Genomic DNA, 25,625 nt, shown 5'->3' with positions numbered 1-25,625 from the left:
TTGTCTACTGTGCTTCCAGGTTAGGCTTGGGTTTCTCTGGCCCTCAGCGGCAATAACTGTCTGTCTGATACTGATTGGCTGGATGGACGAATTGGGTCCTGGAGTTAGCAAATTAAATAGATTAACTGTCAAGTAAACATTACAAACTGATGTAAGTGTCTGTCAGGCTCTAACCATTAGAATATGAAAAAAACAACCTACTGGATGAGGACCTTATTGGAAAACCAATGATAACGTTAAAATCATATTTATTTTCCAAGTAACCCAACCACAGATCATAATTCCTTAAGGGAATCAAAGATTATGGCAATACAAAAAATATCAAGGCAGGGTGTTACACTGTGAACTTAGAATTGCACAATCTTCATTTGACAGAAATAAACTGCAGGGGAGGATACAAAAGCGGTAATTACTAAATGTAGGAGGTTTTAGATGACTAGGTTTAGAAGATTGAAGATGTGGGGGGAAAGAAAAGTTTCTTCGGCATAGTAAAACAACACTAACCCAAGTTTTTTTCTTTACGACTTGTTATAAACAACCCACAGCAACTGCGAGCTTGACAACTTTTCAAGAAAGGAAAGTGCATATATAGAAAAATATTATTTTATTACATTCCACACAATACATCTTCAATAACGTAAATTCCACAAGCTGAAATATTCCTCATATCTTTTTTTTTCTCTCTTTTTTTTTCTTACAAACAGGCCATAAGCTGAAGAGCGCAATGGACATGGCTCAGGATATGAATCAATCACAGTCAAAGCGTTACATTCACAAAGAGAGGACACAAAGTTTACAGAAGGATAACAAACCATCCTGGTGAAGACTCATTTGTAAATTGGATTTGGGGAAACATGAAGTAACCCAGTGATTAGCTTTAAATCAGTCGTCATCTTCCATGAGTTAAACTGGGAGAAAAAGCTAATAAGATCTTAGGTTCCTCTAGCTACAATACTGTCTGCTTCAGCCTTCAGTTTTCTTAATACTTTCAGTACACAACATAAGCTTCCACCTGAAGCAGAAAAGTCAGCTATAGCAGGGATACTCAATCTTGATTTTGGAAAGTGACATCAGGTGTGTAGTATAAACACTACAGCAGGTTTCATAGCTAAGGCCTTGAACACAGTGACAGTTTAGGTGAATTCAACCTTCAGGAGCTCAGGTGTGGCAAAACAAGAGGGTTACCTTCTAACTATCCAGGACCAGAAACAAGTTTTCACTGAGACGGCACTAAATCAAAAACAGTTCTACAATATTTTATCAGGTGGAATATTTTCACTTTGATGAATTGCTAATTCCCTCAAAAGTCAAATCGGCCTCTTAGTCTCTTACGAACTTGGAATTGAGTTGTTCGCACACAAAAACAAACAAGTGCATGAGTCATTTTGTGCTATAGCAATGACTGCAGGATGCATACAGCATTGCGGGTTTTTTTTTATCTTTCCAAGCAAGAATGCAACAGTTGAAAGAAAAAAATGCTCAGCCAGGAGCTACACCTTGGCACTGCTCATTCGTTTTAAGCTCGAAGACCAAAGGAAAATTCAAACTGTGAGTGCTTTTTCTCATTAATATTTTGTTCATGAACGGGGGGAGAGAAGGGAGAGAAAAAGCTTACTTCAGGTGTAATAAATGTTATCTGGTCCATTAACTAATTAAAAATATTATGAGCTTTAAAGGAATTTATGGGAAGTAACAGAGCCTGAAGTTGATTTAAAAGCACATTATGGGAATATGCCAAAGTATTCTAAGTATCTCAGTCTTTGCAAATTCCCCCAATGCTGCCTTCAGCAACATTTTTTTTCCTTCATTCCCGATAATGGTATTATAACTAATTCTTTATTTTGGGGGTTTAACTGTAAAAAGGAACCTTCTAGAATAGTGGTTCATGTGTAGCCTCTGTATTGGAACCTTTATTAAGGCCAGTTCAAATAGTGTGGGGTTCGACAAAAGATTTTGCTGCGTGTCATGAACTTGTTTGAAAACGTACTTAAACAGAGCATTCACATTACCAGGGATAGGACAAGACAAGAACAATAGACTGTTTTTCCATCAACTCTTTTACATTTTCGTCCGAGAAAGACAAAGAGATAGATGCCTGAATCACGAAGTTCACAAATGCAAATGTCAAAATACCCTGAGCCTAATATCACCTGTACTGAAGCTATAAAGACACAGTGAAAGAGCATAGGAAAAGCTGTGTGTTGTACATTTTCAGGAAAATTGCAAGGTCTTCTGGTTATAATTCCAACCATTTCACCTTTGATTAAACAGAAAAGTAGCAGTAGTATCTAGGCCTGAGAAAGGTTTAAAAAAGTGGACCTTGTATCAGGTGCATCTGGTAAACAAAGGATAAGCAACCACACTAATCAAGAGCCACTGTTTCATTTGATTATCTGGAGAGATGTGAAGCATCTGTTAAAGTCTTAATCACCTGGTAACTGAAAAAATCCTGCATACTCTGCTGGATATTGAATTGCCCATCCCTACTTTCAAATGACTGCATTTAACAAAATCCAAAGAGTCATCACCTCCACGTTGTTTCCTGGTTCATTCAAATTACCTGTTGTGAACCTGCACTTATCTGCATGGCGCCACAATTGTATAATTTTGCTATCTGTAAAACTGAGATGCCCTGAGGGAACAAGCGTTCTGAAGCAGAAAAATGGTTATCGAATTATGTTCTTTTTCCACACAGTCTTGAAAATGAATTATAAGGAATATGGAATGATTTTGAGATATTTTGGTAAACCTAATCCTTTGGCCTTCAAAATGTCCAATAAACTAGGTAAACTGAGTCAATACAAAGTTTGAGGTGGACCAAAAACCAGAAGACCCTGCAAGTCTTCAGCAACCTAGTATGACTGCTGTAGACCTCTGTACCTAAATAATAATTTTATATACCGAATCCAACAGGATTTTCTTGACAGTCCAGGTAGGATAGGATCACAGATCCATTCAGTGAACAGATTTTGAAACACAGCTTAACACAGCTTCCTTAAGGCTGTTTTTTTACTTGATCATTTGTAATATGTAGTTGAACAAACAGAAAAAGACAATTCTAAGTACAGTAGCTGCTTTATAAACAGGACACTTAAGTCAGAAGTCCTTGTCAAAAATCAAAAGGTTGGCCAGTATCACATTTCACATTACCCTATTATATTGTAGTTGAGTTTGAAATGAATAGATGTGGTTCACACTTTCCTCAACATTTGTCATTCTACATTACAATGGTGACAAATTCTAAAATGTAGCTATCAAGTACAGCGCTTCATCAAAGAATACGTTCTTATAAAAGGATTTGTATGGATAAATAAAATCTTTTAAAATCTTCAGAGAAACTGTCCTGTGTAGGACCAAATATATCTGGGTATATGATCAACAGATACTTTAGGTTTATCCTATGCTGGTATCTGTGCTACTGTATAGTACAATCCCATTATGTGACTGATAAAAAGGAGACAATTCTTTTAACTAGGATTACAGAAAACCCTGATGTAAATCTCCTTTTATGGAGATATTATCCAAGGCTGGATGAGACAGGTGGTTGTAATATTTGAGATTATTCATGTGCTTTCATATTTCAGAAATTCCATTTGCTCATGCTTTGTGAAAGGCTCTTAAAAAGGTCCTTTGATCTTCCCTATTCTTTCACATGCTCTATTATAAGCACTGGATTAATAGGAGAATTTTAGCGAAAACACTTCATAAAAAGATTATTGTGATCTATAGCCAGATGTAGAATGTAAAAGATAGTGTCGCTTTTTTTTCCTTCTTGTAAAACCACAATTGGAAATGTTTTCATTTTTAAAACTCCTAATAGAGCATGTGGATCAAAGTCAAGCACCATTTTAGATAGATTCCTGGATCTTTCCTTTCTGTCTTACGAAGACGATAAGAAAAAACTTAGTAATGAAATAATAAGCACTTTGAACTGGTTATCAACCCTTGAAAGAAAACACAACCTTGACTGGTATTTAAAAAACAAGTCAGCTTAAAAAAAAATTGTGTCCAGTAGTTGCAAATGTGGTCCTGGCCTGTATTTCTTAGAGAATCATACTCTCTGCAGATACCACTTCTGTGTGGTGACTGAATGACAAAATTGTGTGCCTGTCAGGCATTGTGAAGTGAAAGTTTTATAGAATCGTTACATTTCCACCAATTGTTCTACAAACTCCACCCCCATACCAGCTGTCCACTGCTTAGCATCACTCCATCTATTGGAAGATAAGCTCAGATCAGAAAAAGCTTTACGAAATGTAAAACAGTCTAGCAAACAATTTAGAATACTAGGAAAGAAGCAACTTGCCTATACATGTGAGATGACACTATTCTGTAGGGGGGGGGGGGGAAGCAGTGGCTTTTGAGACACTACATTAAATGGTATTTGTTTAACAGAAGTTTGGGAGGAAGTCAAAATCTTTGTGTCATGCTTCCTCTTGGCTACATATAAATGCTCACTGGCTGCACTCAACTCTGTGCTCATCTGTTCTGGCTCCCTTCCCTTCACTCCAACTTCACCCATGTAGCTGCCTCACTGGTTCATTCCTCATAAGAGGGGTGGTGACGGCTCTGATCTTTGACCAGTGCTTTCATTTCCTCAGCCACTCAAGCTATCTCCAAAGTATTAAGAATGCTGTCCCTTATATTCGTCGGCTCGTTTTGTCATGATTAGAGTCCGCCCAAACTACTGTAAAGCGTTTGTAATGTGGCTTCAATTTCAGGCCTACTGCTACTCTGAAAGTGCAGAAACAACGAGGTTTTGAATCCTTTAGATTTGTGTATCATCAACACTTGGATGTTTGTGAAGGTGATGTGAAATTACTTGGTTTTGGGCTGCATCATTTTAAGGGGACAACCCCTGGTTTTGCATCAAACATGCCCGAATTGAAAAGCCAAAATCATACTGGCAGAAACAATGCTGTCTTGCTTTTAGCGTAAGGGAGCACCCTATCTACATCCACAGCAATACAAGTGCTTGACAATCCTATGGTAATGCAAAGACTTCACATGGTTTTAACATTCGTCGTTACTCAACTGCGAATTTTAAGTTAGCAAAAATATACAGTAATTGCGAAGGCAAAGTTAAGAAAACAAATCTAAACTTTCTCACAGATGTTTGGTATCCTCTCACCACCCCCATAGTTTAAGGCCAGTGTCAAGTAAAAGTGGCGTCACAGGCTTCTCAGAAACAAAAGGCTACGTAAGGCAAATAGAATTCTTTTTGCATATAGTAAACACAATATCTCAATTCACAGGTGTGCAGATGCAAAAACAATTGTTTTGTTTCTTCTCGTCTTTTTTTTTTAATTAAATGTCTTAATGGTCAAAAACAGGTTGGGACCTCTCTGCTCATAAATGCAGCATGAAAATGTTAATGCTGTCCTAGGCTATGCCTCTCATCTTTCGAACACAGCAGGTTTTGAATCCCTCTTGAATACATTTCTGTTCTCCGAGAAGGCTGCTGTAAAAAGCTTTCCATTTTCCGAGACGGTACAAAAAAAAAGAGTCCCGTGTCTCATAATTGTCTTAGAGCTGTTGCAGAACTGTAGGCAAGAGTGCACTTTTGTTCCCACAGTTCTTGTTGTGATCGGGGGAGTTGTAGGTAGAAAGAAAGATTTCGAGATTTGGATTCCAGCTCATTTCAGCGCTGTGGCACTGTGTGTCTTGATATCGCTCTCTGTAAAGTGCCTCACATTGCTCTGTGGAACACCGCAAACCTCCAGATACCTGAGAACATCTATTCTGAGGTTAAAAATCAAAGGGAGGGGTGGGGTACCTGTTTGAGCAAGACTTTTTTTTTTCTCATGCAGCTCAAAGTGGGAGCCTGAGACCATAAGCAGTCCTCAGTACGTTCATACATTAGGACTCGGTATCACATGAGCTTCTGGCTTGGTTTATGATTTTTGCTTTCGGGTCCAAACCGCTTACAAAGAAGGCGGGCAGAAATGTAAGGTTAGCAAACGCATTCCTTCTTTCGTTATCCAAACTGCACGTCCACGGCCGTCCCGTATTTTCTTATTTATATATCATTTTCAGATGCAGCATCCAATCGAAAAAAAGGCAGTACATAGATATTTTATTCCAACCCATCAAAATACTTAGAAAAGTGCAAATATCTTAGGCAAGATCTCGCTGTTTAGGTGAGAGATCTAGGTGGGAGATCTTTGTTAGTTCTGTGAGGTCCTACTTCCTCAGCAGTGGGAGTTATGGTCCTCCTTCTCTACTCTAATAATCAGAGTGGGCTCCACTCCGGGGGTTGTAGCAGGGGGGTAATGCGAGTTTTTGTAGGAGACAGAGAGATGGCTCTTCTTGGCCGTGTAGCAGTACCGGTGACAGCAGAGCACCATGGCCAGCACGACGGACACCAGGACCAGGAGAGCGCCTCCCCCGGCCATTACGTAATACCAGTAGGTTGGAATGGGTTGCACTGACACCGAGTCTACAGTGGGTTCGCTCCCTCCGGGAAGGGTGCCCCCTAGTGGAGAGACACAGAAGAATTGGCTTGGGTAGGGAAGCATGCAGACTACTTTTTTTTTTTATTGTTGTTGTTTTGCATACAAAGAAAAAATAAAAGACATTTACCGCACATGGACAGGCAGGCACGCATGCATGCTTTTCTTCCCTTTTATTGGTTAATTCAAGCCAAAATGTTGTTTTTTTTTGTGCTGGCATATTATTATTACTATTGAGCTAATGAGCAATATAGCTTGTGTTTTAGGGCAAAAGGCTGCAATTGAGATGTTAAGATGTCGCTTTCAAATGCAAAAGGGTCTACTATAATCACAATACGAACATCTGGAGGTCTATAAAGTATATTGCTTGGAGCAAAGAGTCACTATTTCAGACGTTCTAATATTAATTTGGCCTTGACTTGCATAAATTCAGACTACTTTCCAGTATTTTCAGGCACTGACTCTTACTCCCTAGGGCACATCCTAATTATTCTGGTGAAGCACAATGAGAGCTGATGTCAGGGTTGAAATGCTGCTATGAGACAATCAGCCTCACCTGAGCTCACATCCTTTTCAAGAAATGTGTTCCCCAAGTTCCTCAAATGTGATGTTTTTGGTTATATAAAAGGGGAGCAACCTGGCTCTGACTTGAAAGTCAGTCTGGGTAGCTGGGTGATACACATTCTCCTATAGTGTTAAGCTAAACTACACAGGGTGAACCACAGTTAAATGACTCCACAGACCAGTCAGATCTTAAACATTTGTTAGTAGTTTTTGGCACAAGGATGGGTCTTTTCTGTGAGTGAATTCTTTGCAGGAATGGCTGGAGGTGCTTTTATCTGCATGCATGACTCTCAACTGATATCCTCTGCCTCAAGCCAAAGTCTTCCATGGAAACCATCAACAGCACTTACAATGGTTTCAGTGCAACCTTCCCAGGCCACTAGTGTTTCAAGATTGGAATACAAACCCCAAAATAACACTCTACATATCACTTCGAACACATTAGTCCATAGGCTTTGTGGGTGCACTTATTTTTATTTGATTTTTCTAAGGAATACCAACCGAAGGACAGCTGTCTTACTCAAGAGTGCTACTGTCCTCTCCACTAGTTTAATCAACAGTCTTCAACATAGCATGGCTCCTTTTGTTAGAATGGTGAATGGTATTTGAATGCAAACCAATTGCATTTCATTTTTGTCAAACTGGCCGTGATCACGGTAACATTTATGGCTGTGAATTTCGTGTGTGTCACTAATGACATTTGTGGAATTACAATTAAGTAATTACTGGTTGGAATACTGCATACTTGCTACCTGAATATTGGGTGTAGATAGAACACATTATAGGGCTGAAGAGATTTCAATTCTTGTCCACACAGTTGCTCAAACAACTCGACTCCCTTTGTGTATATAGGGCTAGGACGTACTGTCCCTTGAGACACTCACATACACCAACTGGACACTAGACAAGCCTAAACATGAAAATCCTTGTGGACTTTTAGACTGAAAACAAAGAACACAAGGATACAAATTAGAGCTCTACAAGGTGTATTTCTGGTGCTGAGCTCATTTTGTGTTTTAAGGTGAATGAAACATCCAATAGCTGGGAATTAAAACTGTAGCATGCACTTTACTTGTATCAAGGCATGCTTTCGAATCGGATGGCTCAAGAACATTTGCTTGTGTGTGATCGCCAAAGCAGCATCTAGCTGACAAGCTGCATTTTCACACAACTGTGACCGAAGCCTTTCGTAATGCAGGGAACAGACACTTGCTCACAATTGTTGCATCTGTAAAACCGGCAGAGATAGTTTTACTTTATAACCCTGCTTAGTTGTCTTAACCCCTTGCCAGGTTTTCTAACTATGCTGCATATTGAGCAGAAGCACAAAGTTGAGTATAAAAACTGGCAAAAACTTACCGGTCATATCAGGTCGAAATGCACTGATGGGTTCTGAAAGACAAAAAGAACATTATTGAGCAGGCAACCTAAGAAAGTAAGCAAACTGCAAAAGGAACTCTGAACTAAGCTAATCAAGTAGGGAATATTACACATTGCTTCTTTGATACGCAGAAAGAAAAATCTTCTGACTTCATCAGAGCTTCACTGCACTACTCTCCCTAAATATCGAAAGAAAAACATTTGTTTTATTTGCTTAAATTTACAGCTCTGTTAATCTGGGATCCGAACCAACAGGTTAAATGAATTAAAAGCAGTCAATATGTATTAAACATGGGCAATTTAATTTTTAGATAAAAATTTTAAAATATTTTAGCTAGAATGTATTGCTTCTGTGTATAAAATACTATCATAATTGGCTTTATAGGTTAGAAAACCAGCACAATATATGCCCTGTACAAACACCACCATTAAATAGTGTATAAGGAGAAATTGGACAACACACACAGCTTCTTACTGTCTGAACCCTGTTGGAAATGGTCAGTTCAGAACCCTAAGACAAATTCCCTATGCTAGACCTTTAAGCTTTAAACACAAACCCAAAACTTAATTACAAACCGATCTGACTAGCTCTTTTAATTCTGAAGACTCTGGGAGCCTTTGTGTTTACAAATAAATACAGGAAATGAAAACACACATTCGAAATCGCAGCCTACTGGGCATTTGTGCCCTAGTTTTGGTTTTTTAAAAAAGAGCACACATTAAAGGGCTTTTCTGCTTTGAAAGTCTCCCAAAATGCCTTTATAGCCCTGAGAATAAATCAAGAGAATCAATGCATCTTAAAATAACTGGGTGTGGTGTGCTGCCTTTCCTTCACATGATTCTTGTAAGTGTTAGCAATTTTTTTTTTAAATGTTAGGGTAACTTACGAGTGCATTCTTCCAGTGGGATGCTAGAGGTCATGTCGATGTTATCTATCCATATATTCCCTCTTGTGCCATGATCAATAAACCCATCCATCACAACCTGAAATAAAAAATTGGAACATTAATAAATAGTGACTTACAAGATATGCATAATTACAGCCGGTAAAATACATCCAGTGTCATGAGACAGATTTTACAACATCACTGTGTTAATAATTAATCACCTCCATATTGCTTCTGATCCTAATACACGAAAAGCTCCTGTGGCAGTGTCTAGTCTTAAACCTTTGCGGTAAATGGAATTCTGCCATTTGAGCTCTGCCATTTTTTTATTGCTGTCACAGACAAAGGGGTTGTCAGATCTGCATTTGTCTGTTTGTGATTTAGACAACACACACATGGTCTGGTAATCAATGAAAGAGACTGTTGCCCAGCAGAGAGAGCATCAGCTTCCATTAAGTACAGTGAGATGTTTTTTGAGTAAGAGTGGAGATCAAAATTTCACACTATTACTCCTTGGCATATTTACCCTTAATAACCATAAGAAAGCCCAGCAATTTGCTTCTTACTTGAAAGCCACACAAAGCTACAGTGTTGTGCAAAGAACAAAGTCAAATCCTAGTGGAAGCTCTGCTTATGGAGCTTAAATATTTCGAGTGGAAATGCTTTGATTCTCCTTTTTCCAGCTTCTGTGTTCTATATCATAGAAAGGAATGTCGGAAGACAGCCAGCCTTTTTTATTTCCCCAATGCAAAGGGCTTTCTGCATTTCACACACGTGCAAGTTCTGTGCACTGTAGGGTTTAGGAACACAGGCTATTTTCTGATTTTTTTTTAAAACTTTCACTGCAGTAGTCAAAGTGATGAGTCCCTTTAAAATACTCTTCCTAATCCACAGACTGACCACCTCTAACTGCAGAAACGCAGAGACTGCGTCTTCATTCTACTTTTTATGTGGGAGAAGGCAGCAGCTGCAGTCTCTGCAACCATAATGCTGGCCAACAGGTCTGACCCCCTTTTTCTGCCCGTCCCATTAATTTCTCTTTTTCTCACCCCTCAGTCTTCATATAGTGTGTTAAGTAGTTCGCTGGCATAGGTTTGTAGTTCTCTTTTATCATCAGAATTGGTCATGTTAAGATTATGTCTTGGTTCTTTGGTGGCAGTGAAAATTCTGACACTGGCTGACTTTCATTTTTAATACTGATGGGCACCTGGTATTCCTTTGGTGACCTAGGCAGGACGGTCCGGCCTTCACTCCATGAGGAGCCCTGGTCCCCCTTCAGCTCCCACAGAACGGTCTCCTCCAGATCGGCATCCCTCATGCGGACTTGCAGGGGACCCACGTCATCCCCCTTCATGCGGTACCAGAACACCAGGCAGAGCAGCCCTTTCTCGGCAGCAACTACGGGGCTAACCAGCCTGGCGTGCTGCCCCTCCGTTTTCTGGCTGCCTTCGATGTACAAGTAGTTTCCATATTCTGAAGGAACACCCCCAAAAAAAACAAGAGAAGAAAAAAATAATAATTAAAAAACCCAGGCCATAAGAAGAGGATTTGATATCTGGTTCTTCCAGTCCAATGTCACCTGGGCCTTTTAAATCCCTTCACCATTACAAGCTTGATTATGTCGATTAATGCAATTCGGTATTCCAATCTGGTGTGTTCAATTGTGTTCTGGACAGCTTGCAGCATGCCCAGGACTCGTTTGCTCAGATTTTACAACAAAACTACAACACAAGATGTTGGTAGGTAGGTTCCTCATACTGGAGGACTGTGGATTTCAGGATATGATTTGAAGCACTGCTGCTCATTTTTAAATGGTGAAAAGGTCTGGCTCCTGACTACATGGGAGAGCTAGCTAACTCCCTACACATTTACAGTACACTGCTGGTCTCCTAGATCAAGACTCTGAACACTGGTCTTCTGTAACCTCCCAGGTGATGTCGGACTGTACGAGTCAGCCAGCACTTTTAAATCCTGTCCTAATTCATGCTTTTGTAGTCGCTTTTCATTTTAATTTATGTATACCTCTTTTATTTGATTTGTTGTACTATGCATTGTTATGACGCACCATCATGAGAGGCACTATATAAAAAGAAAAATATTAATACCAGGTATTAATTTGGACAGATGAAAGGTTTTTATTTTGCGGCGTGTCAGCTTGCAAGGACTTCACACAGCCTAAGAAACAATTAAGTTGCAGAATTCTGTACACGTATCTTATTTAACCTGATCTCAGCTACCACGTTGGATGATGTTGCATATTGCAAATCACATTTACCTTTTATACATTATTCTGTTCAAGGTATGTGGTTGACACTGTCCAAAAAATGAATAGCTTCATATTCTATCAAAACCAAGAAGCACTCAGATACCCAAAATGATTAATAATACAAAGGGCAAAAGCAGTGTTATCTACAGTATATATTGTAGTCACTAAAGAAAGCATTAATGTCTTCAAAATAATGAGACTCCATTACCATGATAACCACTATGTTGACTGAACTTATTATTTAAAACAGGTACTGTATGAGCACTTATTTCAAAGCAACCCTACTCGTAGCTAGCATTAATCCAGTTTTGTTTAATTCAGTTTGATCTTCATGCGAGATATATTAATGTGTAAGCACTAAATGGCTTCTGATTTTATTTTTATCACCTAAAACAATGAGTCAAAGAGTTACAACATGTAAAGAAGCGACTTCAGGAAATACCAAATGCTTGAGAACCAAGGGATAAAATCTGAAACTATATCGGCACCTAAGTGATCAATTCTTATATGTACTGCATTTATTGACCTTGGCACTCCGGTGATCGAAACAACAACAAAAAAAAGTCCTCTTTCCCTGAATTTTGTAACAGCACCTGTTAGTGAATACTGTGCTCGCACTCCCTGAGTTAATTTCCAGATGCCAAAATATATTTTCTCAAATCCTGGAGGCAACAAAATACACTGAATCGCTATTCAATACTTGCCCTTATTGGAGATGGTTAATTTATTGTTATGGCAACAGGGTGGGCTGTAAGTCCATGGAATTCTATATTGTACACATTTGTCAGCCTGCAGGGTAATGGTAGGGTATGCCTGAACCATAGGGAATATTTCTTTCCATTGTACAGGAGTTAATTAGAGATAGCAGATTTAACTCATGGCTCTGCCGTGCTTTTCCTATAACAAACCATATGGGAGTACTGCAGATGTGAGTAAGTTTAGGGTTGCAAAGAAAAACAGGTTAAACAAAATGTTCTTCTGAGGAGGAAAGAAAAACATATTAAAAAATATCTGCTCAGCTGAGACGTGTACAGGGAATCCTTTTCAGAGGCACAACTTCTTCAGGAAGCACCTGTTACTCCGTTTCCTCTGGCATATTAAAATAACTACTGTACTTTGCATATTTATTTCTATATCGTGGCCGATGAAAAACCTTAATATTGGTCAAATTACATGCTTCATTCTGAAGCCTGATGCTGTGTTTTAAAATATCGAAAACCGACATATGTAAGCAACATCCAAAACGAGGGTCTCTTTGTGGTTTTGTGTTCAGACCAAGATAAAAGCACTTAAAATGAAGCTGTGTTAAAAATGTGGGCGACTTAAAATGAAGCTGGTAAAAATGTATGTTAAAAATAAACAATGTAAGGCGCTTTCGAAGGTTGCCCTTTTCACGTGCTTTAAGTTTGCATAGTGTATTCAGGTAAACATTGATTGACATACAGAACAAGTGTGTTAACGAAACAATACCCAGCCATTCAATAATGATTATTAGGGCTTGGTAACGGGACTAGACCCTGTCAAAAAGAATCACGCCTGCACTGCCTGGTTTGAAACAGTAACAGCTTGTGGACAACAATCTCAAAAATGTGGGCGGACAAGAAAAAAGGACTAAAACAAAATCTTCTGGAGCTTGTTCAAGTATAAGACAGTTTCAATTTCACATCGCTAGGCTCTCATGGAAAAATGACAGGGTTGAAAAGCAGGGTTGAAAGCAAAATAAAATGTTTCGCAGGTGAGGGCTGCCCGTTTTTTTTTCCTGTAGCGTTAAGGGACAAAAATAACTGCTTTTATTTTGTACTGACACACGAGTATACTCAACACCAACGATTACAATGCTCAAAAACAAAAATCGGAATTAGTTCTTGCCCACAGAGCATTTTTATTGTATTTACTATAAGTTGGCATTGACATTTTTAGTTATGGCTTTCAGTGCATGCCTTCAACAACGGTTACAAATTATTTAGCTTTTTTCCCCCTATTTAGACCTGCCTGCTCATTGTTGGAATGTGCACCATGGCAGTTTCAAGATTGAGCAAAAAAGTAGCTTTGCAGTTTTTCTCATTTGGCACTTGGGGAGTCAAAGGCAAAATTAATTGAGGTTTTCATATGGCATTTTATAAATCCATCTATTTTCTAACCGCTTCATCCAATTCAAGGTTGCAGGGGAGCCTAACCCAGCAACCGATGGATGCAAGACAGGGTACACCCTGGAGAGGGTGCCAGTGTATACACGCAGACACAGTCAAGCACACATTCATATTAGGGCCAATTTTCCCAGAAGCCAATTAACCGTCCAGCATGTCTTTAGTCAGAGGAAACAAGAGCACCAGGAGGATGCAAACAAGAACATCATACACACAGATACTGTAGCACCCCAGGTCCGGAACTGAAACTAGGGCCCCAGTGCTAACCGCTGCGCCGCCGTACTGCCCATTATATACATTATGTGATAAATATCAATAATTACTTGGACTTTTCTGGAAACATTAAAGCAATCTTGCTCAATATGTTCCATATGGCAATTAGTCTGTTTGCAGTTATTGCTACCAAACATCGCTAGTATCAATTACTAAATCTAAATGCAAACTAAAGTTTTAAACAGACGTTCAGGAGGAGGTCAAAGCTTAGTCTCACCCACGTCCGCCTACCTACATAAAAATATCGCGGTTCTTTGCAACCCTCCCTCCACCCTATCTTGACCCTCCCAGCAGCTCCCTGGCTCATTCCTCGTGTAGGTGGAGGGTTCCTACAGCCTGTCATTCCTCTCAGCCAGGTGGGATAAAAATTGCACCTCTTCTCTGCCTTAATTAGGGTTTTCACCGACCTACTAAAATAGAGTTGAAGCAGGATGTGAAAGCCATCCAGTCCACAACCTTTAAACATAAAACTGTGCTTTGATTGGATTTTCGTCCTTTCAAAGACACAAAGACATGTCCTAATGGGATGTGTATTGCCTCTACAGAGTTACCGAGCAAGGGCTCAAACAGGAGAAGACAAGCAACCAGTTAACAAGCAGCTTCACCCTATAGAGGAACAGACGCTGTAAGTGCTCAGAAAGCAGCCAGATCAGACCATTTTCTAAACAGACATTAAAGACTTATTATTGAGGTGGGGGGAGAGACAGAGTGAACAATTACGGAATCCCAGAGGAGGGGAAATGAAAAGTTCAGCCAGAAAGAAGAGAATGGGGCTCTTGCTTCCTGTGAAGGGTTATTATATTAATTAAACATCATCATGCTGCCAGGGTCTGAGCTGGAATCTGGAGAAGCGCGTGGCAGACTCTCTTAACTGTGATCTGAGCCACTGTCACCAACAGGCACTGGGCTTCATTAGTCAGAGAAGAAATGACTTCTAAAAAAAAAGTAGGCAACTCTGCCCTGAGAACGAGGAAGCGTAGCAGCGTGTCTTCTGGTAGACAAAACGCTCTGAAGCTCTTTTTTCTTCCCCTTTTACAAAAGCAATTAAACGGTATGAGTTTGTCACAGAAAAAAAAAAGAGAAAAAGGTCAAGATGACCCACCTCAAAAATCTCTCGCTTGAACCTCTCCTCAAACTAGTGATTAAATCTTTTTTTTTTTGGTAAAAATTACACAATACACGCGCGCTCAAGAAAAACAGAGGGAGGGCAGGGCTTCGTCTACAAAGACTCCCCACTGGGAAGGAAAACTGGCAGCAGTGAAGAAAGAGGCATGGACAGTTCTCAGTAATGTCGGGCCAGGCTCCTACGCTCAAAGACCCAAAATGGCTGCCAGAACCATTTGAGAACAATAGCTCTGTTCTAACCCAGAACCCATAATGGGGAAAATAAAAATTCCACCAGCTGTATTCAAAGCAGCTTGTAGCCACACCACCTCAGAAATTCCATCAGCAGAGATCTATGAATCCCTTATTAGACATAACTATAACCTCTAAGAGACTCCTTCAGGTGAAGAATGGCACCATTGGAACCAATATATAGGCATCCTTTCATCCGCCCTGCCTCTGTGAAAGCAATCCATGAAAAATGCACATGGTAGTTTCCCCCTCTTTCAATTGTTTCACACTAATATCTTTGCTTTTATCATTTAGCTTTCACCTTTTTGTTTACTACACTATGGTATCATAAAATCAGGTTTTATTGTGATGTTATTAAAGGTTGTCATGTACTATAAGAATTGACTACAGGGGATTATAATACCATTCCAGTCTAGAGTAATAAAGCACAGTAAAAGGACCAATGGAAAACAATGTACAAGCACAAAAACAAGACCGAAAAATGAATACAAGTCAAATTAGTACAAAATGCTAAGAATGTGATATTACCACGGATATTGACTAGTGCAAACTTACTTAAACCCAGTGCACTATACAAGTTAGTTGACATGAGGCCCTCTCCTGTCAATGCGACTGCATTTTGGATGAGTTATCATACCTCCTATGTAGACTAGGACTAATATGGAAAGGCATTTCTTCAAACAGTACAGGTGTTCATGTCTTTAAAGTACAGAAGACTTCACATGCCAAACTACCCAACTACCCTATGGAGTCTATTTCCACACGTCATAGTTTTCATCTTCATGTTGTTTTGCAACATGCTTGAGCCATTCTTCTGCATGGCCTCGTGATTGGTAGAGGAATTATTCTAAAACACCATGGGAAACTAGTTGGCAATATTTACTCAGGTCCTGCAAAATCAAATGGAGATATAAAGGCTTCTGCATGACTATCTATGTTATCATGCACTGTCGTGTTGGTCCCTGCTCTGCTTTGTGCTTGCTGTTTTCTGGCTGCTGTACTATCTGTGTCGAAACTCTGAAAGTTGTTGTCACCGAAAATAGAGAAAAATGAGGTCCAGAAGTGGAGCATAATTGCTCATCAGTTACATTAATAGTTATGCTCCAATCCTATTTTCAAGAGTCTTATCTAGGCTTGACCTCTGGAGACCAGACCCAGCTCTGATCAGCCAGTTTATTTGAACTATAATCTTTATAATCCTTATCAGCATATAACTTAAAAACAAACAAGTAGTTCCGATAAATGAATTGCAATAATACTGTTTTCTTTCTATAACTGCTGCTCTGGAGGAAAATGTTTCAGCCTAAATAAAAGGAAAACCTAGATATGCTGGCTGAGGACACCATTTTGCATGTTGGGAATTAAGGAATAAATGCCTAAGAAGGACATGACTGTTTCCCCCTTGTTTTTTTCAGGTTTCAGTCATAAGTCATTCAGCAGATGTTGTTAGCGAAAGATTTACAGTAACCAAAGGGTAAAGCACAGATCACCTCCCGCTACTGCAGCTCAGCTAACTGTAACAGCGCTGTGATTTTATTACTCAAGTGCACATGTCGGTTAAGTGACTTGCTCTGGGCGGCTTCCACCAAGCCATTGCCTAAACCGTGAGTGAAACTCCTGGTCAAGTCCTTTTCCTTAAGTAGCCACCTACTCCATGGAAAGGAAGAGCTCTGGCCTGCATTGGATTCACCATTATACAATACAGAAGGGTAGGATGAGGAGGGAGCGAAGTTATAGGATGTGGTTTTACAGGAGTATCCCATGTTTGTTGTTTCTAGTTTCTCTGACCGTTGCACGTAATGAAGTTAGTTGGAGCTTTGACTGGGCACGGAGTAGCACGCTTCCTTCTTGGCGAATGTTTACTCTCTGTGGAGCCCGAGCCTTTCACCCAGGGTGACCACCGGTGGTCGGCACCCCACTCACCGTCTGACCCCAGGAAGAGGTCCTGGCTGGGACCCAGGCCGAGAGTACCACTGCCGCTGTGCAGAGACCAGTTGAAGTCGGACACGGGGTCGTGAGTCCAGCCACAGAGGTTTTGCTCAAAATCGCAGAGGGAGTTTCCGCTGGAGGCTGTGGTGGTCACTGGGACTGTAAGTAACAGTGAGGGAGATGCAGGCACACACACACAGACACAGAGGGGAGAGAGAGAAAAAAAAACGCATCTTTTAGAGACATTACCCCCGGAATAATTAGTGATCTGCGGAACGTTAATGAAATCCAGACGACATTAAAAAAAGACTCATGGGAACTGTTTTCTTTCTAGATTATTTCCAGTCCTGAATGTCACTTTGAAACAGATGGGAAGGAAACAAACATTAGGAGCAAAAGGAGTAACCAGGCCTAAAGGTGTTAGCTCTATAGCTTTGTAGCACTGAACTACAGAAACAGATGTCACAAGCTCTTTAATAACAAGAGGGCCTGAAGCTCTCCCTGTATCATTTGAATTCATCACCTTCTGGCTTCACAAACAGCCCACTTAGAGCCAACCTATATCAGCCAAGAGACAATGAGGAACATCATCTGCCTATTTTCGAAGGCTTGCAGCATAACAGTTGAATGTCTAGGATCATGTAATAATAGGCTTCTTCCATTTAAAAAAAAATAAAGCAAAGGATATATACACTGAATGGATTTGATTTGCTTTCAGAGTGAGCTGCAGCACTTGCTTTGTTTTCTCTCTCAAATTTTAAGCCTGTCTGAAATACGATTTGATGCACTGTTTCCAAAATGAAATTTCTGCCTTCTGGCGCTTCTCTGCGCCTGGTGTATAAACAAAGTTACTTGTCTTCTCCAGGTCCTGCACTGTGCACAAGACCAAGCTATCCAATACTGATGGGTTTGAGACTGCTCTGTTATGTGTCTGGCATTGTGCCCATGTTTTGTATAACACATCTGTACTACAATAAGGAACAAGTAATAGGTTTATTCCATGCTGAAAAAAAGAAGAAAGAGAACACAACGTTTCGGCCGTGGAGCCTTCTTCAGGTGGAGCCTTCTTTCTTCTTTTTTTCAGCATGGAATAAACCTATTACTTGTTCTTTTGCAGCCTACGCATGCTGATGCAGCTCCCCACCTGATCTACTACAATAATGTCGCTTGTTACCTTATCATGGAAGGGATGACAGTGCATCTTCAATATATGTGTTGTTTAGTTTCAAACCCAAACAGACAGGTTAGCTGAAAAGGAGTAGGTGCCACATACTCGTATTGGGGTCATTTTCTTCCCCTTCAATTTCAGAATAAGTCTCAGAAAGTGCTACTGCCCAACAAGGCATTTAACCATTCACCCCACCTCCCCCCTCTCCTTGTCCAGTCTTTCACTGTCAGTAAGCAGGCAGGTATTGATTGGGTGAAGTGACATCAATCAGGAACTCCCTCCCCATTAAGACTCTCTAATAATGGAGGGCAGGTAATCAATTGTTACACTATGGCAGGAAAAGACATCCACTTGTCCATTCCTTTCTGCCCCGTGACCCCCCGCTGGGGTCATGCAGCGACGTGACTCTCATTTACCTAACAGGATACCCACAATGAATATATAGCCTGACAATAAACACTGAGCACAGCAGAACAGAACAGCAAAAGCAGTCCCAGCGCACAACCCATTGATCCATGTCAGGTTTTCTGGGCTGCCGATGGGAAATGCTGCTTCCCATGCAGAAGCAAAAGAATGGCCATCAGAGACCAATCTTGAGTACTGCTTTCGAAAGGGGGTTTATTTCACTAAATGACTGCAGGCTACTACAAATTCAGGTGCGATTCCAGTATTAAGTCCCTTTGGTGATTGCAGTTGTACTATATGGGATCCTTCAAGACACAGCCTAAAGGGTTTCTTGGATTAGCAATCAGCAAGCAACCAAATGAACTAGATTGGTTCTAATTTGTGACCTTCCTAGTGTCCTTATTTTATTGGCACAGAAACTGAGAGAATCCTGTGTCACTGGACGTATTCAAACATACAACCTTTACATGTTCAATGACGTTATGTTTACATGGAAAGTGGGAGCTAACTTCAACGCAGCACGCTTGACATTGCAGGCTCACCTTGGCTGTCTTTTGAGCACCGTGACGGATCTCCTACACATGGCGCCTGGACCGTGGTGGTGTGGTTTTCTCTGTGGACAGTGGGTGTGGCCATGTCAGCGATGGAGGTAGGTTCTGTGAAGAAAGGAAAATTGAGATCACCACTTAAATAGGAAAATGGGAAGAATTCTATAGGGAAAGGATATTATGAGTAAGTTTACATTCATACAGATTATCCAGCAGAGGTGACACTGGGTCAGTTCTGTAGGAAGTAGCCATTTTGGCTCTTGGTTTACATATGAGCCAAAATAGCTACATCCTACGGAAGCCTCTTTGGGACAATTCAGCTGCATAGTTTAATCAGGATTGTACACATAGTTTACTCAGGTAGTTACATTTCTCTATCCCTATAAGTCTATTTTATTCCCTTTAATTTACATTTAAACAGTTGTGAAAGTTAAATACAACCATTAGATGTGTACTGGCATTTAACACAAGCTCCTCAATATTCACAAAGGATGAATATCTAAAAGCAAAGTAGGCATGAAAAGATATACTGAAATACACATTGTGGGTCAACAAAAACAAACTGCAGCTCCTCATTCATATAGTTAAAACATTTTTTTCTTGTCTCAGAAGCAGAAATCACCTCTTTCTTAAGTTCATAAAAACACAATCCATATTTCACAGAAAACTAAGATTTTGTAGTCTGTAGACTCTCCACTCCTTTATCTCCCCCCCATTCTGAACAAATGGAAAAGTACTCAAAAGAATATGTCATTCATCGGTGGGTTTAAGGAACACTGACCAGGGTTAGAAGTTATGAGCAAAAAGGAAAACTTTATAAGAAGGAAATTGTTCTTCCAGTGATGTCAAAAAAACAAAGACTCTTTGAAGGCACCCTTGAGGAACACGCTACACCATCCATTCATAATCTGCCTTCTCAGTTACAATAAATTACATTAAATAAAAAGCTGCAATATTGTTCTTAAACTTTGACCTTGTACTCAAAACGCTTTCTTTCAAAATACCTTAGTGCAATGTATGGTAGTTGGCATTTTTAAACTCTTCTTCATTTGTCATTACTAAAAGTATTGGCAGTTTCAGGTATCATACGTTTTGGGTAGGATACCTCCTAAGAATTAGGAGATGCTGCTAAAAGGCAGCCAAAGATCATTTAAAAGTGGCGCTGATGCTTAAGATGAGAATGGCTCAATCACAGATAACCATTAAACCTAAATGGATCACTTAGTCTGGAGACCATCGGCAACTTCTTTCCTAGTTTCAGGGCAGTTACAGTATCTCGGAGAAAGTTGGGCTAATGACCTGATTAACGGGGGGGTAAAAAAAGAGAGAATTTAACAATCTAATTAGCGGGATCAGAGAATGCTAATTTGGAAGTAATTGGCAAAAATGTGAAAGGAACTGCAATCAAAAAATCATCTTAGGCGAAACATAAAAAGAGAAACCATACAAACACTGCTGGCAATATTTTGACATTAAAATGTATTAATGCCATGCCCTTTAGAGACACAATTAACCCTCTTGGAGGCCACATTGCAGTGCTGTGTAAGAGGCAGAGTGCACTGTCTGCTCCACTCCACTTGAAGATTGACATTACCATTCCATACAAAATTAATGTAAGATAGGGCGTTTAACATAAAATAAGACACGATTAGTATTAATTTGAACTTTTTCGCTCTCCGATTTAAAGGTCAGCTGTTGTCACAGAGTAAACAATCTGACCTTTCGCAGCATTTAGCACGCTGGTCCGATGTCACCCGCCTGCAACTGAGAGCAACCGAACGCAGAGGAATGAGGGAACGAAGGGTCTACCTTCCTGGGTGCGTCATTATGACAGTTCCTTCAAGGAATTCAGTGGGCCCTCTCAGCACGTTTAGCTGTAATTTTTTTTTTAAAAGTTGCCCTAAAGTTAATGTTATTTCTCTGAGAAGTGCCGTCTCAAGTGGTTTAAAAGGTCTGGAAGTAGGATACAAGATGAGGGTTTCTGGATTCTGGGCTCTATGTCTGTTGTAATTTTACGCCGGTAACAGGGGAATTCTAAAGTCCTGTATTAGCTTTGGCAGGCCAGAAAATCTCAGAATTGTTCCATTTTCCCACATGCTCCTCTGTTATGAGATCCTATCTGTTGCTGGGTCGAACAGTGATTGGTGCCTTATGAAGAATGTATCATATGAGCAAATTTAAGTATTATTGGGTTTAAGAATCACCGGGTTAATAACTGCATCATTTAAAACCCCAAATACCAGCAGTTTTACAATCCCGTAAAATCCTATCCAGCTTGAATGGCTTTCACAGATGGGCTGTTATTCATTTAAATTCCAGTTCCTATCCTCATGCAGGTAAAAACTACACATTGGGATTAAAACTTGAGTTAACATCAGATTTACAATTGCATTTAATTTCATTGAGAATGCAAATAATGCCAATTGCAGAGGACTGAACATTTGTCGGATAGCTAACTTCTATCCGGGACGGAGTGGTGGCACTATGGCTAAGGATCTGCGCCTGTGCCTGTGGCTGGAAGGTTGCTGGTTCAAATCCTGCGGCCGGCAGAGGAATCCTACTCCGCTGGGCCCCTGAGCAAGGCCCTTAACCCCAGGTGTTCCAGGGGCGCTGTACAATGGCTGACCGTGCGCTCTGACCCCAAGCTTCTCTCCCTGTCTGTGTGTCTGCAAGTTGGGGTCTGCGAAAAGACGAATTCCTAATGCAAGAAATTGTATATGGCTAATAAAGTGATCTCCTCTGCAGAAAAACAATAGAAGGAACTTCTACCGAGCAGTTGACAATTTCAAAGTCCGCGTACTGGTGTTTTGGAGAAAGGCAATTGGAAACACATGTTGTTTGCTATAAACACAACAGCTGCCAGCAGACTGAGGCCTCACTACCTCTGCCTCTGAGTCCAATTTCTGCTGGAAGCTGTCTGGAATTTTGACTGCAAAGCTACTGACGCAGCAATTTCTTCCAGAGGAGGTAAAAAAGTGAAAAATTTCTTTAATTATGTAAAGAGTCTTTCAGTAAAGCTTTCTCTGGCACAATACTGATTCTTCATATAAGATCTGGCCTCATCCAGCTTTGAAAAGCAAGGTCCGGGAACAAGTAATTGCTTTGTTTTAAGGGCCTGTTGTGATATGAGCATTAAGCAAGAATTAACAGACTGGAGGCTAAATGTTGAGGAATAAGACATTATCCATGGGGCCCTGAGTTTAATGATGTACATTTAAAATGTGTTAATTACATACATATACAAACAATATATAAAAACACTTATTGACAATAAAATTGTCAGTGTTCCATTAAAAAAATAGCTGCCCTTCGGGTAGTATCCAGAGAGAACTATAATAATAACCGCCTTCAGTAAACATTGAGCTGTTTTTTTTTAATTGACCGAAATGAAATGCGAGGCGGAGTAATTAAAATTATATGCGGTACTTTCAATTCATTTGTGCTAAATCTAAATCTCGGTGCCACTGGGACAACATTTGTCCCACCCTGCATTGGTGAAACCTGTAACTTGCGAAAAACAAAACCTGCTTGAGCGTCAGGTAAGCCTATAGTCAGGAGTTCATGGAAAGCCAGGTATTTAATGGTGATGCAGACTGAACAAACTGATTGCAGGGAAATATAAAACAAAAGTGAGTGTTATTTGTAAGATAAAATATAAGGTTAAAAGGGGATGTAATTAAAAAATAAACAGTTATTATATATAAACTTGTAATAGCATGTGTGAAAAAAGATAACAGTCCACAACTGCTCTAACTCAAAGGAAGAGTGGTCCTTTGGCATCCATTATCTCATTACTACCACGTCTTCTACTGGTACTTCTATTACTGCTACTACCAATATTGCCTGGCTGGAACCTTCACTTGTTCTCCTATCCTCAGTCATTCTCCTGTGTTTCTTTCCTGTGGCAGAACAAGTTGCCTGTGATGATTAGGACTGCACCATCTGTGACCGACATCCTCAGATCTCAGCTGCTCAACCAAAAGCTCTAAATCCTGCAATCTATCTCCGTGCCTCGACAGCCTGTGAATCGTCATCGCCAGCATTTCCTCCCTGTGATGCTGCTGACTTTTTCCATCTTGCTGTGACAATTCCCAGCCTCCCCCCCCCCACTATTGCGAAGACTTTAATCTCTGTTCTCCACTCTTTCTAAACAAGACCCCGTTTTAACTGGGGAAACAGCTCAACTCAAGAGTGATTTGGCCAGTACATTTGGATTTTTTGCCCACCAATATTAGCCAACCTGCTACAGAGTATTTGAAATGCACTGACTGTATTTGCTTTAATAAGAATCCAAGTGCCTTCTCAGTGCATGTACTGCACTGCAGTGCATTTTTGTGTCATATTTGTTTTAACTTTAGCATCAGCCAAGAAAATTAAATCATTCAGCAGAAAGAGTATATCACATTTCTTCTTAAACTGAGCACATAAAACTGAATAAAAATAAGCAACTTTTTATGCGCAGCAGGTTAATTCTAAAAGAACTGAGAAAAGAAGGAACAGACAATATCCTGAATGTTGAATTTCTTTAACTCTAAGATAGTAAAGTGTAGAGATGATTTATTTTTTCAACATAACCTGAGTCAAAATTGTGAAAGAGGAACGATATTTACACAACATGGATATCTCTGTTCTCTCAAGAGTGTGTGAACCGTGGTCCTACAAAGTCAGCTAAACAGATCCATATGTGAGCAAACTTCAAAGACACAAGTGGCGGATCTTCTTTAAATATGTGATGTGCATTCAGAAGGTATGATTATGAGCATGCCTATCTGGTTGCAAACCCCCTTGAAGTAAATTATCCTAAAGATATTATTAGAGTAAACTGGAGACTGGAGGAAGGGATGTTGAACACGAGCCAGACTCTGATATACAGGTCTTTACCTGGAAACCAGCCACGGCGTATTATTAATGGATTATTCTGTTCTGTGTCCTGTGCACGTTGTTATTCTGGAGCTTAATCAACAAGAGCCTGGCTTGGCACCACAGCGAAAATTATTACATCCTATGCTTTAAGAGGTCGTCTTTCCATTCCATTACTTAAAGGGAATATCATCCAGGAGCATAGCAAATATTAGCACTAGTGCTCCCTGACAGCTGAAGCTATGCATCTGTTCGAGCACAGCGTTTGAAAGTCATCAGGTTAGGTTCCTCTGCTTATACAGTGAATTCCTATAAATCCTGCAGTTTATCTGCCTGTGGTTTATAACAGCTCACTCGTGGGGTGCGTGAGAACTGACTTTGTGTATTTATTGCCTGAAACTCTGTTTATTTACTGAAAATGTATTAAACAGTTTAATTGCAAGAAAGTGAAATCGGAAGGAAAGAGCCAAAAGCCGTCCAAACTCGTAAACAAAACGTGAAAAGGCATCACTGGAGACCGGAAAGAGCTCTGTTGTGCAGGGCTATATTTTGTCAGTTGAGGAAGACATTATTCTGGGAGGAGACAGCAGAAGAAGTATGTTGACAGGCTCTAACCTGACAACATTTGACACCTTTTTTATTGTCGGACGCGGGGCACCCTTAGCAGGTCCTTTTTTGACAGCATTAGTATTTCTGGTTTGACTAAATTTTCTGTGCAGTTAACGGAGATCTAATGTAGGGTCAAGTTTTTAAATTCCCTTCCTCTTGGTAGAAAACAATTTGCTCTGAGATAGCATATACACATATTTATGGATGCATGGTGTAGATAGACTATTGGCGGCTTTTCATGGTAATTTCAGCTTGGAAATTGTGTAACTTCCCTTGAGGCTAGGTCAAGTGTCTCGCTCCTGCGCCGATCCCTTCCTAAAACACAGATCAGCCCTGATGTCCCATGCTTGGAAGCAGGCAAGACTGAGCAGGTCCCCCAGCTTGTGATAGAAAGCCATGCAGTGTAACCTAGGGGCCACCTGTTTGGTTCGGAGAGTTCCCCACAGGCCAGTGGAGCTGGGCATACAGGGGGAGCTTGTGTGTGTTCTCGGCAGAGATTGATAACAGGCCTCATTCATTCCCCAGCTTCCTGCGATAGGAACTGTGAAAGCCCAGTTGTCTATAGATGTGGTTAAAAATTAAAAAAGCTGTCCCCCCCCCCCCCCACACACACATCCCCAACATCTGGTGCACAGCCCTGGAATGAGCAATCACTGTATTCCCTGAACAGCTCGGCAGCCCAGTTTCTCAGGCCTGTGGCTTTATTGTCTGCTTGCATTTTAAAAACCATCAAAAACTCAAGCCATCACCTTCTTTTAAGTACAAATTTTTAAATGAATGG

The 25,625-nt window shown here is 40.3% G+C and overlaps 1 protein-coding gene across 2 annotated transcripts in view; it reads right to left on the bottom strand.

Moving 5' to 3' along the window:
• nrp2a (neuropilin 2a) overlaps nt 1–25,625 on the bottom strand; it is an 83,094-nt gene that overhangs the window by 4,948 nt on the left and 52,521 nt on the right. The window contains exons 11-16 of one of the 2 annotated variants that reach the window (XM_088929965.1): nt 19,370–19,483; nt 17,249–17,413; nt 10,491–10,756; nt 9,284–9,380; nt 8,376–8,408; nt 4,827–6,475 (exon numbers count right to left, since the gene is read on the bottom strand). In XM_088929965.1, the coding sequence (XP_088786091.1) occupies nt 6,192–6,475; nt 8,376–8,408; nt 9,284–9,380; nt 10,491–10,756; nt 17,249–17,413; nt 19,370–19,483 (959 nt within the window). In that variant the 3' untranslated portion in view covers nt 4,827–6,191. Of the gene's footprint in view, nt 1–4,826; nt 6,476–8,375; nt 8,409–9,283; nt 9,381–10,490; nt 10,757–17,248; nt 17,414–19,369; nt 19,484–25,625 lie in introns of those variants that run through there. The other variant, XM_088929964.1, reaches the window with a different exon arrangement.

The sequence above is a fragment of the Atractosteus spatula genome, chromosome 13 (assembly GCF_055471065.1).
Source record: "Atractosteus spatula isolate fAtrSpa1 chromosome 13, fAtrSpa1.hap1, whole genome shotgun sequence".
Lineage (NCBI taxonomy): Eukaryota > Metazoa > Chordata > Actinopteri > Semionotiformes > Lepisosteidae > Atractosteus > Atractosteus spatula.
Note: the sequence above shows the minus strand (reverse complement) of the source record. Positions and strands in the feature narration are given on the sequence as shown.